This window comes from Bos taurus, chromosome 6 (assembly GCF_002263795.3).
Source record: "Bos taurus isolate L1 Dominette 01449 registration number 42190680 breed Hereford chromosome 6, ARS-UCD2.0, whole genome shotgun sequence".
Lineage (NCBI taxonomy): Eukaryota > Metazoa > Chordata > Mammalia > Artiodactyla > Bovidae > Bos > Bos taurus.
The window spans coordinates 22,149,422-22,165,357 of record NC_037333.1 but is presented as its reverse complement, the minus strand read 5'-3'; the positions used below and the strand labels follow the sequence as shown (position 1 = coordinate 22,165,357).

At 39.3% G+C, this 15,936-nt stretch overlaps 1 protein-coding gene across 2 annotated transcripts in view; it reads right to left on the bottom strand.

Moving 5' to 3' along the window:
- The window catches only part of MANBA (mannosidase beta), a 127,648-nt gene that overhangs the window by 24,600 nt on the left and 87,112 nt on the right, over positions 1-15,936 (bottom strand). For both annotated transcript variants that reach the window (XM_010805945.4, NM_174387.2), the window contains 1 exon segment: positions 11,291-11,455. In XM_010805945.4, the coding sequence (XP_010804247.2) occupies positions 11,291-11,455 (165 nt within the window).

Here is a 15,936-nt window from a genome sequence, read left to right as displayed (position 1 = left end):
CCACTGTTAGCAGACAAATCTTATTTTAGTTTTAGAAATATGCCTATTTTCAGCAGCTCACTTGATTACACTTACAAAATCAGTCTCCTCAGAGAAACACAGCATGGGAAAAAGAAATGGGACCAGGACAGCAAGACCTAGGTTCCAATTCCAGCTATGCCACTGTGATACAGGTTGCTGTGTATAAAACCCCTATCTCCCCTTCCTCCAGATGGGTAGGGTTATACCTGGGTTATACGCTCAGAACCACACCTCTGCCTTTGGAACTAGGAGTAGCCATGTGATAAGTTCTCCTGATATATTTACTTAAAATTATCTTGACAATAACAGTCTTCCTATAAAGCCACTTTTAAACTGGATATAACTCATGCCACGCAACTTACTCTTTTACAGTTTACAATTCATTGGTTTTTAGTATAGTCACATGTTGTGCAAATCTTACCACTACATAATTTCAGAATATTTTCATTATCCTCCCCCACAAAACTCTGTGCTGGTTAATACAGTGTTATTCCTGTATTATACTGCTCATTCTTCCCTCTCCTCTGCTTCTGGAAACCACTCATCCACTTTCTGTCTCCATACATTTGTCTATTCTGGACGTTTCATGTAAGTGGTATAACACAATATGTACAATACAATTTGTGACTGACTTCCTTCAGTTAGCCTGAAGTTTCCAAGGCTCACCCATGTTGGACTATGTACCAGTACTTCAAACCTTTTTATTCTGCTGGATACTATTTCATTGCATGGATATGCCACATTTTGTGTATCCACTTATTGGTTGATACACATTTAGATTGTTTTAACTTTTCGGCTATTATGAACTTTGGGGCAGAGCTTTTTGGGTGAATATGTTTTCCATTTTCTTGGATACATCCCTAAGAGTAGAATTTCTGTGTCCTATGGTAATTGTTTTAACTTTTGGGACACTGACAAACTTTTTCATAGTAGCTGTACCATTTTATTAATACATTCCCACTAGCAAACCATTTGAGGTTCTAATTTCTCTACATCCTTATTGTGATGGTTATAACTTTATGTGTGAATCTGACTGGGTTAGGGGATGCCTCCTCAGGTCACAAGGGGTCGGACTGAGCTCACACACACACACACATGGCTGGTAAACACTATTTCTAGGTGTGTCTGTGAAGATGTTATTGGTGATTCCATAGACGAAGAAGGTCGGTCCTCATGAATGAGGGTGAGTGTCATCACAGGCGGCTGAATGGCCTGGATAGAACAAAAGAGTACAGGAAGGGTGTATTCTCTCTCTTGAGCTGAGGCACAGCTTCTCTAACTCCCAACACTGGAGTTCCTGGTCACTGGACCCTGGGACTCCAGATCTTACAGCAATGGCGCCTCAGTTCTCGGACCTCAAGCTGAATTATACCATAGTCTTTCCTGGTTTTCCTTCATGCAGACGGCAGACTGTAAGATGTCTTGGCCTCCGTAATCATTTAAGGCAATTCCTATCATAAATTTCCTGTTTTATATATCTATGTGCTAAGTCGCTTCAGTTCTGCCCAACTCTTTGCGACTATATGGACTGTAGCCCACCAGGCTCCTCTGCCCATGGGATTCTCCAGGCAAGAATACTGTAGTGGGTTGCCATGCCCTCCTCCCGGGGATCCTCCTGATCCAGGGATCAAACTCAAGTCTCTTATGTCTCCTGCATTGGCAGGTGGGTTCTTTACCACTAGGGCCACCTGGGAAGCCTCTATCTATCTATCTCTATGTATCATATTTGGTCTGTTTCTCTAGAAAACACTGACCAATATACTTAACCAATATTTGTCTCTTTTTTCTTTTTTTTTTAAATTCCAGATATCCTAATGGATATGAGTGGTATCTCATGTGGTTTTGATTTGTACTTTCCTAGTGGCATACTGTGCATCTTCTCATGTACCTACTGGTCAAGTTCACTGGACAAATGTCTATTCAAATATTTCACTCATTTGTATATTAGGTTGTCTTCTTCATTACTGTGTTGTAAGAGTTCTTAATATGTTCTGGACATTAGACCCTTATTAGATACATGACTTGTAAATTTTTTCTCCCAATTCATGGATTATCTTGTCACTTCTGTGATAGTGTCCTTGACACACAAGTTTTTAATTTTGATGAAGTCCAATTGAATTTTTTCTTCAGTTGCTTCTGCTTTGATGTCATATCTAAGACACTGTTACATAATCAAAATTCACAAAGATTCACACCTATATTTTCTTCTAAGAGTTTCATACATTTGGATCTTTAATCCATTTTAAGTTCATTTTTGTATATAGTGTGAGGTGGAAGTCTAAATTCATTCTTTGACATGTGGTTATTCAGTTATTCAAGCACCATTTGTTCAAAGCACTATTCTTTCTCCATTTCGTCATCTTAGCATCCTTGGAGAAAATCAGTTGGCCATAGATGGGCTGATTTTTGGACTCTCAAGTCTATTCAATCAATCCGTGTCTGTTCTTTGTTAGTACCACAGTGCCTTGATTACTACGGTTTTGTAGTAAGTTTTAAAAGCAGGAAGTGTGTCTTCCAAATTTGTTCTTTTTCAAGATGGTTTCGACTGTTCTGAGTGCCTTGCATTTCTATATAAATCTTAGGATCACTCTGCCCATTTTTCCAAAGATGGTAGTATAATTTTGATAGGAGTTAGGCTGAATCTGTAAATCAGTTTGTGGAGTTCTTAACAGTAGTAAGTCTTCCAATCCATTAACACAAAATGTCTTCCCATTTCCTTAATTTCCATCACTAATGTTTTGTAGTTTTCAGTGTGCAAGTCTTATATCTCTTCAGTTAAATATATTCCAAAGTATTTTATTCTTTTTGCTACTATTGTAGATGGTTCTGTTTAGTAAATTTCACTTTCAAACTGCTTATTGCTTAAAATACAATTGATATTTGTATATTGATCCTATATCCTGCAAAGTGGCTAAATTAATTTACTGGTTCTAATAGATTTTAGGTAGTTTTTATGGTTTTCTATATATATAAGATCATGCATCTGCAAATACAGTTTTTACTCCTTTCTTTCCAATTTGAATGCCTTTATTTCATTTTCTGGCTTAATTGTGCTGACCAGAATCTCCAGTACAATGTTGAACAGAAGGGACAAGGGAAGGCTTCTTTGTCTTCTTCCTCATTTTAGGGAGAAAGCATTCTTTCCTCCACTATTAAATTTGATATTGGTTACAGGTTCTTCATAGATGGCTCTGTTTCAGGTCGAGGGAGCTCCTTTATCTTCCTAGTTTGTTGAATTTTTTATCATGAAAGGGTGTTACATTTTGTCTAGTGCTTTTTCTTCATCTATTGAGATTATCATTATATAGTTGCTTTTCCTTCATTCTATTAACATAGTATATTATATTGGTTGACTTTCATATGTTGAACAAGTCTTCTATTCCTGAGATAAATCCTACTTTTGATATATAAACCTTTTTCTGTGTTGCTGGATTTGAATTGCCGCTATTTTGTTGATTTTTTTTTTCTGTCTATACTCATCTCTAGTCTAGTGTAGTCGCTCAGTCACGACTCTTTGCAATCTCATGGACTCTATGTAGCCTGCCAGGCTCCTCCGTCCATGGAATTCTCCAGGCAAGAATACTGGAGTGGGTGGCCATTTCCTTCTCCAGGGGATCTTCCCGACCCAGGGATCGATCCCTGCATTGCAAGCAGATTCTTCACCATCTGAGCCACCAGAGAAGCCCATAAGGGTACTCACTGGCATGCAGTCACTTTTCTTGGTATGTCTTTGTGCAGTTTTGGTATCAGGAGAACAATGTCTTCATAGAAAGAGTTTAGGAAGTGACTTTGCCTCTTCTATTTTGGTGGAATATTTTGTGAAGGGTTGTTTATCTTTCCTTATGTGTTTTTTAGAATTCACTTGTGAAGCCATCTTTAAGGGAAGCCCTTTAAGTACTAACTCAACTTCTTTAGTTGTTAAAGGTCTGCTCACAGTTTTTTCTTGAGTAAGTTTTCATAGTTTGTGTGTTTCTATGGATTTGTCCATTTCATTTAGGATATACGACTTGTTGCCCTACAGCTGTTTATAATATTCCATAATGACTCTTTTTTTTTTATCCAGTAAGGTCAATAGTAATGTTCCCTCTTTCATTCCTGATTTAGAAATTGAGTCTCCTCTCTCATCTTCTTGGCCAAGCTAGCTAAATGTTTTTCAATTTTGTTGATCTTTTCAAATAATTAACTTTTGATTTTGTTCATTTTCTCTATTGTTCCAATAAGGACTTTTTTAATGTGCTAAATTTCTAATGTCTGCTTTACTTAACTGCTGAAAATTTGATGTTATAATTTAACTAAACACCTCAGTAGTTACAGAATTTCCCTTATCTCAGCTGTAGAGAGATTTAATAGTGTATTTTAAAGCAGAAACCTACTTCATTCATTGCCCTGAGAACTTGGGAAAAATACTTAACTGTTCTGAGCCTCTGTTTCCTCGTGTGTAAAAGGAAAACAGTAACAGAGATGTCAGGAGATGTTGTTCAAATTACATGAGAATGTATACGAAGCACCTCATGCCTCAGGGCCAAGTATTTCAGTAGACATGCAAAGAATGCTGATCTCTGCTTGATTGTTAAATTACATGATGTATATGAATACAACATACTAGTGTGTAATATGTGATGTTAGTAAGCATACCTTCATTCCCTTTCTTTACCCACCCTACCCCTAAATTTAAAAGTTCAGCATGTTCTGGATCCCCACCACATTTGCTTACCAAAAAGGAAACTGTTTCAGAGTAGCAGGTATCATCAACACCTGGGCCTACCGCATAGTCTGTTTTTCACCACCCCCTGCCCCCACCTTGCTGCTTATGATCAAGTCACTTGCAATGTAGTAGATTAAATGGATCCCACCTGGAAAATCCCATGGATGGAGGAGCCTGGTAGGCTGCAGTCCATGGGATCGCTGCGAGTCAGACATGACTGAGCGACTTCACTTTGACTTTTCACTTTCATGCATTGGAGAAGGAAATGGCAACCCACTCCAGTGTTCTTGCCTGGAGAATCCCAGGGACGGGGGAGCCTGGTGGGCTGCCGTCTATGGGGTCTCACAGAGTCAGACATGACTGAAGTGACTTAGCAGCAGCACCAGCAAAGTACATCACCAAACTTCTAGCGCTCATTACATGCTCAATAAATACACGAATAATAAATGAAAGCACTAGAGGGGGCTATAAGCTAATGGGTTAGTGAAGACAGTCCACAGGCCAGCTTCCTCTCTAGCTGGCTAGCAAGAAACCATGGTGGTCAAGTAAGTCACCTAACAGATTCGTTAGTGTAGACAGTCCCCAAACTAAGCAGCAAGGTCTGTGTGACATAGCTGAAGAGAGTGTGCCTAGGCATGTAGGTTATTTGGAATACAACAGGTTAAAGTAGGACAATGAAAAGTAGGGCAAGATTATTTTGGAACATTAGAAGAATTAAAGAGGTAAGAGCCTAAGGGATGCCTTTGTGGTTGCAAGATAAAGAGAAGCCAGGGAAGGATCTAAATGTAAAGAAACTTATTGCACAGCTTTCTCAGCCAAGAGTTTTCTGAAAGTTTCATACAAAATAGATTCCTTAATAAGTAAGTAAGCAAGTAAGTGAAGTTGCTCAGTCGTGTCCAACTCTTTGCAACCCCATGGACTGTAGCCTACCAGACTTCTCCATCCATGGGATTCTCCAGGCAAGAATACTGGAGTGGGTTACCATTTCCTTCTCCAGGGGATCTTCCCAACTACGGGATAGAACCCGGGTTTCCCACATTGGAGGCAGACGTTTTAACCTCTGAGCCACCACAGAGGTTTAAATTTAGAATTTATTCTAAATTCCTTAATAGAATGTCTTAAAAATTGGCACACAGACAAGTACCCTGGTTCTTCAGAACAGTATAACGGATTATGAGAATAAGATCAAGAGGTGGGAGTGGGAACAGAGAAAATGGGCCAATGCAAGATTTACTTCTTGTATGTACACTAAAGATGACTGTTCTAATATGAAACTAATAAGGAAAGAAAAACTTGTTAACATTTCCTGTCTATACTCAGTCAAGAAAGTCCAATACTAAGGATAAACAAACAAAAAATCATAATTCTGATTTCTTTCATCTCAGATCCATCAAGCATCAGAAAGTCTCAAGGTAGAACCAACAAGTCCAGTTCCCAGCCAATGCCTGATAGGAAGCTCATACTTACAGGATCAGACAAAAGTCATCACCAAGAAAAACCACCAATACATAATTCCACTGTACACCAGTCCCTGGGTTTCCCAGGTGGCTCAGTGGTCCACCTGCCAATTCAGGAGACACAGGAGACGTGGGTTTGATCCCTGCGTCAAGAAGATCCTCTGAAGAACGGAATGGCTACACACTCAAGTATTCTTGCCTGGCAAATTCCATGCACAAACGAGCCTGGCAGGCTATCCATGGGGCCACAAAGAGTCGGACACAACTGAATGACTGAAAACACACTCACACCCCAGCTCCTAACTGTGTATCTCCAATGTTCATGAGTTTGAAAATAACAATTATTTCTGTTAGTTCTTTGAATGTGTTTTGAGGAAACAGAATAAAGTAACCACAATAAAATGAACAGCTGGGAGGGGGGAAGCCAGCATGAAAACACAACAGCTGAAAAGGTTCACACATAACACATATGCACAGGAATAGGGACTATCCTATTTCATATATCAAAACTGAGATGCTTTTATAGAATATTGGCCATGAAAAATGGCAGCCCACTCCAGTACTCTTGCCTGGAAAATCCCATGGACGGAGGAGCCTGGTAGGCTGCAGTCCATGGGGTCGCTAAGAGTCGGACACGACTGAGCGACTTCACTTTCACTTTTCACTTTCATGCATTGGAGGAGGAAATGGCAACCCACTCCAGTGTTCTTGCCTAGAGAATCCCAGGGACGGCGGGGCCTGGTGGGCTGCTGTCTATGGGGTCGCACAGAGTCGAACACGACTGAAGCGACTTAGCAGCAGCACATACTTTAAAAGGGACAAATATCTGTACCACAACTTCTTTATCCATTCATCTATCAATAGACACCTAGGCTGCTTCCAGGTCCTAGCTATTGTATACAATGCTACAATGAACACTGGGGTACATGTGTCTTTTTGAATTATGCTTTTCTGGGCAAGTCAGAAAGAGAAAAACAAATATCATACATTAACACATATACATGGAATCTAGAAAAAATGTTCCTGATGAACATATTTGGAGGGCCGGAATAGAGATGCAGACAGAGAACAGACTTGTGGAAAGAGTGCGAGCAGAGTGTGGGGCTGACTCACAGAACAGTGTTGAAACATGCATTGCCATGTTTCACACAGACGGCTAATGGGGAGCTGCTGTGTAACACAGGAAGCTCAGCCAGTGCTCTGTGACAGTCCAGAGGAGAGTGATGAGGGTGAGGCCCGCAAGGCAGGGAACATGTGTATACTTAACGGCTGATTCACAGTGATGTACGGCAGAGACCAACACACCTTTGTAAAGCAATTATCCTCTAATTAAAAATTTTTACAAAAGGAGAGGATATATATGTATACTTATAGCTGATTCATGTTGTTGAACAGCAGAAACACACACAACATTGTAATTATCCTCCAATTAAAAAAATTATCACCAAAAAAGGGACAAATATCAACAGAATCCTTAAACTTGTGTTCTATGAAGTAAGTTTATAAATTACATATCACATGAGCAAAACTTCTTGAACTGATAATAGTTGAAAAGTTAAAATTCTCTTCATCAGTTTGTTCCAAAAAAGAGTATTCTTTTGGCTGACAGTTTTCTGTTTCAACTTCCATCCAGGGTTTTGTGTTTTTATACAGGAGAAAACTGATGAGAATAAGCTTGAATAAAAATTGGAACATTTGCTGACATGGAAAAATTAAAATGTCTAATACATTACTTCCAGAGAAGGCAATAGCACCCCACTCCAGTACTCTTGCCTGGAAAATCCCATGGACAGAGGAGCCTGGTAGGCTGCCCTCTATGGGGTCGCACAGTCGGACACAACTGAAGCGACTTAGCAGCAGCAGCAGCAGCAATATGTTACTTCATATCAACTCATACGACTGAGATTAGGTTCTGCCCTTCTCTCTGAGAACTTGAAACAAATTTAGCAGAAATAAAAGATAAATAAACAGTTGCTTTCAAATAGTCTTACATGGTGCATTCACAGGTTCATGAAATAAAATAGGCAAATGTAAATATTAAGATGAAAATATTGTCTATGTACACCCGTGGCAGATTCATGTCAATGTATAGCAAAACCATTACAGCCTTGTAAAGTAATTAGCCTCCAATTAAAATAAATAAATTTATATTAATAAAAAGAGAAAATATTGTCTAAAATCCAGGTTGTTCTTTTCTTTAGGAGTTAAACGTAACATGGATGTAGAGAGCAGACATGTGGACATGGGTGGGAAGAAGGGAATGGTGGGACGAACCAGGAGATTAGGTTTGACATTTATACACTACCACGTGTAAAACAGCTAGCTAGTGGGAACCTGCTGTATAGCACAGGGAGCTCAGCTCGGTGCTTTGTGATGACCTAGAGGGGTAGGATGAAGGGGGAGGGAGGTCCACGTGGGAGGGGATATATGTATACATACAGCTGATTCACTTCATTGTACAGCAGAGACTAACAGTGTAAACCAATTATACTCCAAAAAAAGTCAAACATAAGTTTATCACATAACTCAGCAAGTTTACTCATATATTTCTACTCAAGATACATGAAAATATAGGTAGAAAGATGTGTATGCAAATATTCATATTAGTATTATTCATAATAGTTAAAAATGTAAAATAACCCAAATGTATATCAACTGATGAATGGACAAATAAAACATGATCTCCATACAACAGGCTATTATTCAGCAAGAAAGAGAAATGAAGTACAGATACATGCTATAACGTGGAAGAATTTCAAAAACATTATGCTCGGTGAAAGAAGCCACATACCAAAGAGGGGTATTATACGATTCCAGCTATAAGAAATGTTGAGAAAATAAAATCTACAAAGACAGAAAGCAAATTAATGTTTGCTGAAGACTGGAAGTGAGAAAGGAGAGTGATCACAAATGGGTAAGATAGATTTTTCTGGAGTGTCAGAAATGTTCTAAAATTGGATTATGGTGATGGTCACATGACTGAACAAATATACTAAAAATCACTTAACTGTACACTTAAAACAAGTGAACTTTATGGTATGTCAATTTATATCTCAACAGAGCCATTAAAAAAAATCTAGTGAGGTGCATAATATAATATGAACAGATCTTCAGTGTATAACTCAGTGAATTTTAACATATGTATACACCCATGTAACCAGCACCCAGAGAAAGACACAAAACTTTTTTAGCATTCCAGAAAGTTTCCTTGTACCCTTTTCTAATCATAAGGCATCAACTTCCTCCACAAGAGTGGTTACCACTAATTTGCTGTATATCACCTTGACTCATTTTGTCCACAGTGAAATTTCAATGTTTCTTTTGCTCAACATAACATCTGTGAGATTTATCTGAGTTGAAGCTGATATCAGTAGTTCATTCTTTTTTTATTGCTGTGGAGCCCTCTTGGGCTTCCCTGATACCTCAGTTAGTAAAGAATCCGCCTGCAATGCAGGAGACCCTGATTCGATTCCTGGGTTGGGAAGATCCCCTGGAGAAGGGAAAGGCTACCCACTCCAGTATTCTGACCTGAAGAATTCCATGGACTGTGTAGTCCACGGGGTGACAAAGAGTCGGACACAACTGAGTGACTTTCACTTTCATTCCACTGTATAAATATTCCACAATTTGTAAGTTCTTCTGTTAAAGAACATTTTGGTTGTTTCCAGTTTGGGGGTATTATGAATAAACATGTAATGAACATTATTTTAGATGTCTGTGACAGACATATGCACTTGTTTTTGTGGGCACACAACTAAGAGCAGAAATGCTGATTCAAGGAGGAAGCAAATGTTTAGATTGGGTACAAACTGCCTTAAAATTTCCCAAACTGTTTAGACAAATGTCCAGCCCTACCAACAATGTCTAGAAGTCCCAGCTGTCCCACCTCCTCACCAACATTGGTATTGTCAATCTTTCTAACTTTAGCCATTGTGCTAAAATTACATTGTGTACACAGTGTGTAGGAGTATCCTGGCATGGCTCTAATTTGCATCTCCTTAATTAAGAATGAAACTGAGCGCATTTGCATATACTTTCTGACCATCTGGTTACCTTCTCTGATGAAGTGCCTGATCAAGAATTACTTCTTAATGCCACTAGGAAAAAAAACTTAAAAAAAAAAAAAAGATGAGGTATAAAATACAAAGAATAATAATTATAGCAATAGTTGAATAAAATAATTTAGTGTTAATTACTCAAATTATGCTTTCAAAAGTTGGGAAATATGAAGCTGGAATAAAACATGAAAAAATATAAGAATATTAAATTCTTTGTCTAAAATAAAAAAAAAAAGAACTGTGTCCATTTTTAACAGGTTATCTTTTTCTTATTGCTTTACAGAAGTGCTTTATTCTAAATACAAATCCTTTATCAGATATATGTACTGCAAACATTGTTCTCTAATCTGTGGCTTGCATCTTCTCTCTCCTGATGATGCTTTGATACACAGATGTGTATAATTTTAATGAAGTTCAATTTATCATTATCTTCCTTCATACTGTTTTTTATGTTCTGTTTAAGACACTGTTTGCCTATGCCAAGGTCATGAAGATAATCTCCTACAGTCTCTCCTAGAAGCTTTATTGTACTACCTTTCCCAGTTGAGTGATCATTAATTAATTTTTGTATATGGGGATCATAGCTCATTTATTTCCCATAAAGATACCCACTTGATACAGTACTGTTTATTGATAAGACTATCTTTTCCCACAGATTGCAATGGCATATTGCACCATTAGTCGATGACTGTATCGTACATGAGTCTGTTTTTGGTCTCTCCTGTGTTCCATTTTCTCGTTTTATCCTTGGCAAATGCTACTTTAGACTTAATTATGGAACCTTGATAGTAATCTTGAACTAGGGAATATTTGAATACACAATTTGTTATAGAATTCTGTGAGCTGTTCTTTTAAGAAAGACAAATGCCACACATTTTACTATTTCAGGTTTTACCTGTCATCATATCTCTATTTTGAAGAAGATAATTTTTTTTAAATCAGCAAGATGAAACCCTGAATATTTTTCACCACAAAAGGCTTACAAACTCTACAGGATCTCTTACGTTAACTGCAGATAGCTGTTGAAGCCCAGAATGAAAACGGCTTACCTGAGTAAGATAAAGAGTGTCTTTGAACCTGCGTAGTTGATCTGTACTGTTTGGGAGCTTGAAGTGAAGTTCAATCTGGTGAAGCATTTCATTGTTACCGTTAATCAAATGTTGCCGATGAAGTGCAAAGCTGCTTCTGTAAGACCAGTCCTCTTCAGAGGAAACCTTTTGAGTAAAGAATAAGAGATTCAAACTGGGAAGTTAGAGGAGTGAAACTACCCTTTTCTGAATTCCTGGCAAACTTGGAAAATGATACACACTGGAAAAGAGCTCTGGGACCAACCTCACATTTAGGCATCATATTTGTTATTAGTGCAAGACTAGGCTTATTCTCGGAGAAGGCAATGGAACCCCACTCCAGTGTTCTTGCCTGGAGAATCCCAGGGACGGCGGAGCCTGGTGGACTGCAGTCCATGGGATCTCGAAGAGTCGGACACGACTGAGCGACTTCACTTTCACTTTTCACTTTCATGCATTGGAGAAGGAAATGGCAGCCCACTCCAGTATTCTTGCCTGGAGAATCCCAGAGACGGCGGAGCCTGGTGGGCTGCCGTCTATGGGGTCGCACAGAGTCGGACACGACTGAAGCGACTTAGCAGCAGCAGCAGCAGCCTTATTCTATTTGGTATTTCTATCAAAAGGCTTCTCTCATCAAAACATGTTTGCTTTTTTTAGAATATTCATTATGCACATTTTAAAATGTCATCTCATGAAAGCATAGAAACTGTCAAAACTGAATAATAAACTGAAAATAACATTCTTTTAAAACTGTCAATTCTTTAACAATAATAAAATATCACCAGTGTACCTTTTACAGAAAAAAAAGCAATAGTTCTGGCTTCCAGGCCTGTGATTTAATGAACTGTTAGCATGTGACAAAGATGTAAGACAACTGCTGGCTACATCTGAAAATATCAGAGTTTAATTTTAATCCAAGCTACACAGAGACTGAAAAAACATGTTCTGCTCCACCCTGAAAAAACCCTGAAAATTAGAAAACTTAATAATCCCTGTTTATAAAATGACTTATAATTCCCAGTGATCATGCAATGCATAGACCAATCCACTTAAAAAGGAAAAAGGTATTCCTTAGGAATTTATTTATACCAAAATACATGCAATATACACTGGCCATACTTAATAAGGGTGTCTTTCCAAATTGAATTAATTTTTGGAAAATGTTACCACCAGACAGAATACTAATTACTATTACTTATTTGAGACAGAGGTATTAGTATTTACAGTCATCCTGTACACATTTGAGATGCACAAGCCTTTACCAGCAATAGCTTTTCCTTCTTTCTATATTTCCTTCTTTTCAAAGTCAGAAATTTCTCCAGGCCTTTCAGCCCTCTGACTGCTAATAATCTGAATATATTCCATAATCATAAATCTGATCTGTTTGTGGGAAGCTTTCTACCTTCTGGTAGCTATGCTTTGAAATTCTTGTAAATGTCAGCTGTAATGATGCTACAACCAGAAAACAAGCCTTTATTGTCTCAGTTTCTGTGGGTCAGGAATCCGGGCTCAGCTTAGCACGGTGCTTCTGCCTCTCCCAGAGGCTGCCTTCATCTCGAGGCTCCACTGGGATGGAGGTGGGGAATACTGCCTGAAGGACTGATTGATCTATCTGACTGATATTCTAAAGTTCTGAGCACATGGTAGATAAGTAGTTACTTATTCAGTGAATATCCAGAGTAGCGGTTCTCAATCCTAGATGCACATCAGAACCCTAGGAGAGTTAAAATAAGGAAAGAAAAGCTCACACAACACCTTAGAACAAGTGAATCCAAGTTTGGGGGGGTACAGTCCAGGCGTTAGTTTTTTAAAAATGAAACAAACCAAAGAAAAACATCTGAGAGTGATTCTACTGTATATTCAGGGTCTGCATCTAGGGCAAAAGTGTCAGATAAGGCTCTGATTGCTTTCAAAATATTAACTCACTTAATCATCATAACAACCCTATGACTAAGTACTATTATCACCCTGTTTTACAGAATGAGAAAACCAGGCACAGAAAGATTAAGTTACTCGCCCAGAATCCAAAGCTAGTTAGTGTAGTCTAGCTCCAACTTTCTTTTAAACCATATAGCTAGTGTTGACTTTGGAGAAGGCGATGGCACCCCACTCCAGTACTCTCGCCTGGAGAATCCCATGGACAGAGGACCTGGTGGGCTGCAGTCCATGGGGTCGCTAAGAGTCGGAGACGACTGAGTGACTTCACTTTCGCTTTTCACTTTCATGCACAGGAGAAGGAAATGGCAACCCACTCCAGTGTTCCTGCTTGGAGAATCTCAGGGACAGGGGAGCCTGGTGGGCTGGCGTCTATGGGGTTGCACAGAGTCGGACACGACGTAGCATTGACTGTATGAATAGTAACAATAGCTTATATTTTAAGAGCTCATCACTATGTATCAAGAACTGTGCTGTGTTTCAGTGTATTAATTTAGTGTTTATACCCAATCATATGGCACACGTGCATATCTGAATGTGCACACACACAAAAAACAAATGCTCCTTGAAGTATCTACTACTATTAACCCCAATTTACAGATGAGAACATTGAAATTCAAAAAGAATGAATGATCTGTTCAAGGCAATACAGCTAGTGTTGCTGCTGCTGCTGCTAAGTCGCTTCAGTCGTGTCCAACTCTGTGCGACCCCAGAGACGGCAGCCCACCAGGCTTCCCCGTCCCTGGGATTCTCCAAGCAAGAACACTGGAGTGTATAGAAGTTCTAATATACAAATGCTGATCAGTTTATTACAAAACCCAGGATTAGATCTGATAGAGTGCCAGAAGAACTATGGATGGAGGTTTGTAACACTGTATAGGAGGCCATGATCAAAACCATTCCCAAGAAAAAGAAATGCAAAAAGGTAAAATGGTTGTCTGAGGAGGCCTTACAAATAGCTGAGAAAAGAAGAGAAGTGAAAGGCAAAGGCGAAAAGGAAAGATACCTCCATCTGAATGCAGAGTTCCAAAGAACAGTGAGGAGAGATAAGATAGCCTTCCTAAGTGATCAATGTAAACAGAGGAAAAAATAGACTAGAAAAGACTAGAGATCTCTTCAAGAAAATTAGAGATACCAAGGGAACATTTCATGCAAGTTCAGTTCAGTCGCTCAGTCATGGCCAACTCTTTGCAAACCCACGGACTGCAGCACACCAGGCCTCCCTGTCCATCACCAACTCCCAGAGCTTGCTCAGACTCATGCCCATTGAGTCAGTGATGCCATCCAACCACCTCATCCTCTGTCATCCCCTTCTCCTTCTGCATTCACTCTTTCCCAGCATCAGGGTCTTTCCCAATGAGTCAGTTCTTCGCATCAGGTGGCCAAAGTATTGGAGCTTCAGCATCAGTCCTTCCAATGAATATTCAGGACTGATTTCCTTTAGGATGGACTGATTTGAGGACATAGGATGAGATGGTTGGATGGCATCATCAACTCGATGGACATGAGTTTGAGTAAGCTCCAGGAATTGGTAATGGACAGGGAAGCCCAGCATGCTGCAGGCCATGGGGTCGCAAAGACTGGACACGACTGAGTGACTGAACTGATCTGATCTCCTTCCAGCCCAAGGGATTCTCAAGAGTCTTCTCCAACACAACAGTTCAAAAGCATCAATTCTTCAGCGCTCAGCTTCCTTTATAGTCCAACTCTCACACGCATACATGACTACTGGAAAAACCATAGCTTTGACTAGATGGACCTTTGTTGACAGAGTAATGTCTCTGCTTTGTAATAGGCTATCTAGGTTGGTCATAGCTTTTCTTCCAAGGAGCAAGCATCTTTTAATTTCATGGCTGCAATCACCATCTGCGGTGATTTTGGAGCCCCCCAAAATAAGGTCTCTGTTTCCATTGTTTCCCCATCAATTTGCCATGAATTGATGAGACTTGATGCCATGATCTTAGTTTTCTGAATGTTGAGTTTTAAGCCAACTTTTTCACTCTCCTCTTTCACTTTCATCAAGAGGCTCTTTAGTTCTTCTTCACTTTCTGCCATAAGGGTGGTGTCATCTGCGTATCTGAAGTTACTGATATTTCTCCCAGCAATCTTGATTCCATCTTGTGCTTCATCCAGCCTGGCACTTCACATTATGTACTCTGCATATAAGCTAAATAAGCAGGATGACAATATACAGCCTTGACGTACTCCTTTCCCAATTTGGAACCAGTCTGTTGTTTCATATCCAGTTCTAACTGTTACTTCTTGACCTGCGTACAAGTTTTTCAGGAGGCAGATAAGGTGGTCTGGTATTCCCGTCTCTTTCAGAATTTTTCACAGTCCATTGTGATCTACACAGAGGCTTTGGTGTAGTCAATAAAGCAGAAGTAGACGTTTTTCTGGAACTCTTGCTTTTTCAATGATTCAGTGGATGTTGGCAATTTGATCTCTGGTTCCTCTGCCTTTTCTAAATCCAGCTTGAACATCTGGAAATTCACAGTTCACATACTGTGGAAGCCTGGCTTGGAGAATTTTGAGCATTATTTTGCTAGCATGTGAGATGAGTGCAATTGGGTGGTAGTTTGAACATTATTTGGCATTGCCCTTCTTTGAGATTGTAATGAAAACTGACCTTTTCCAGTCCTGTGGCCACTACTGAGTTTTTCAAATTTGCTGACATATTGAGTACAGCACTT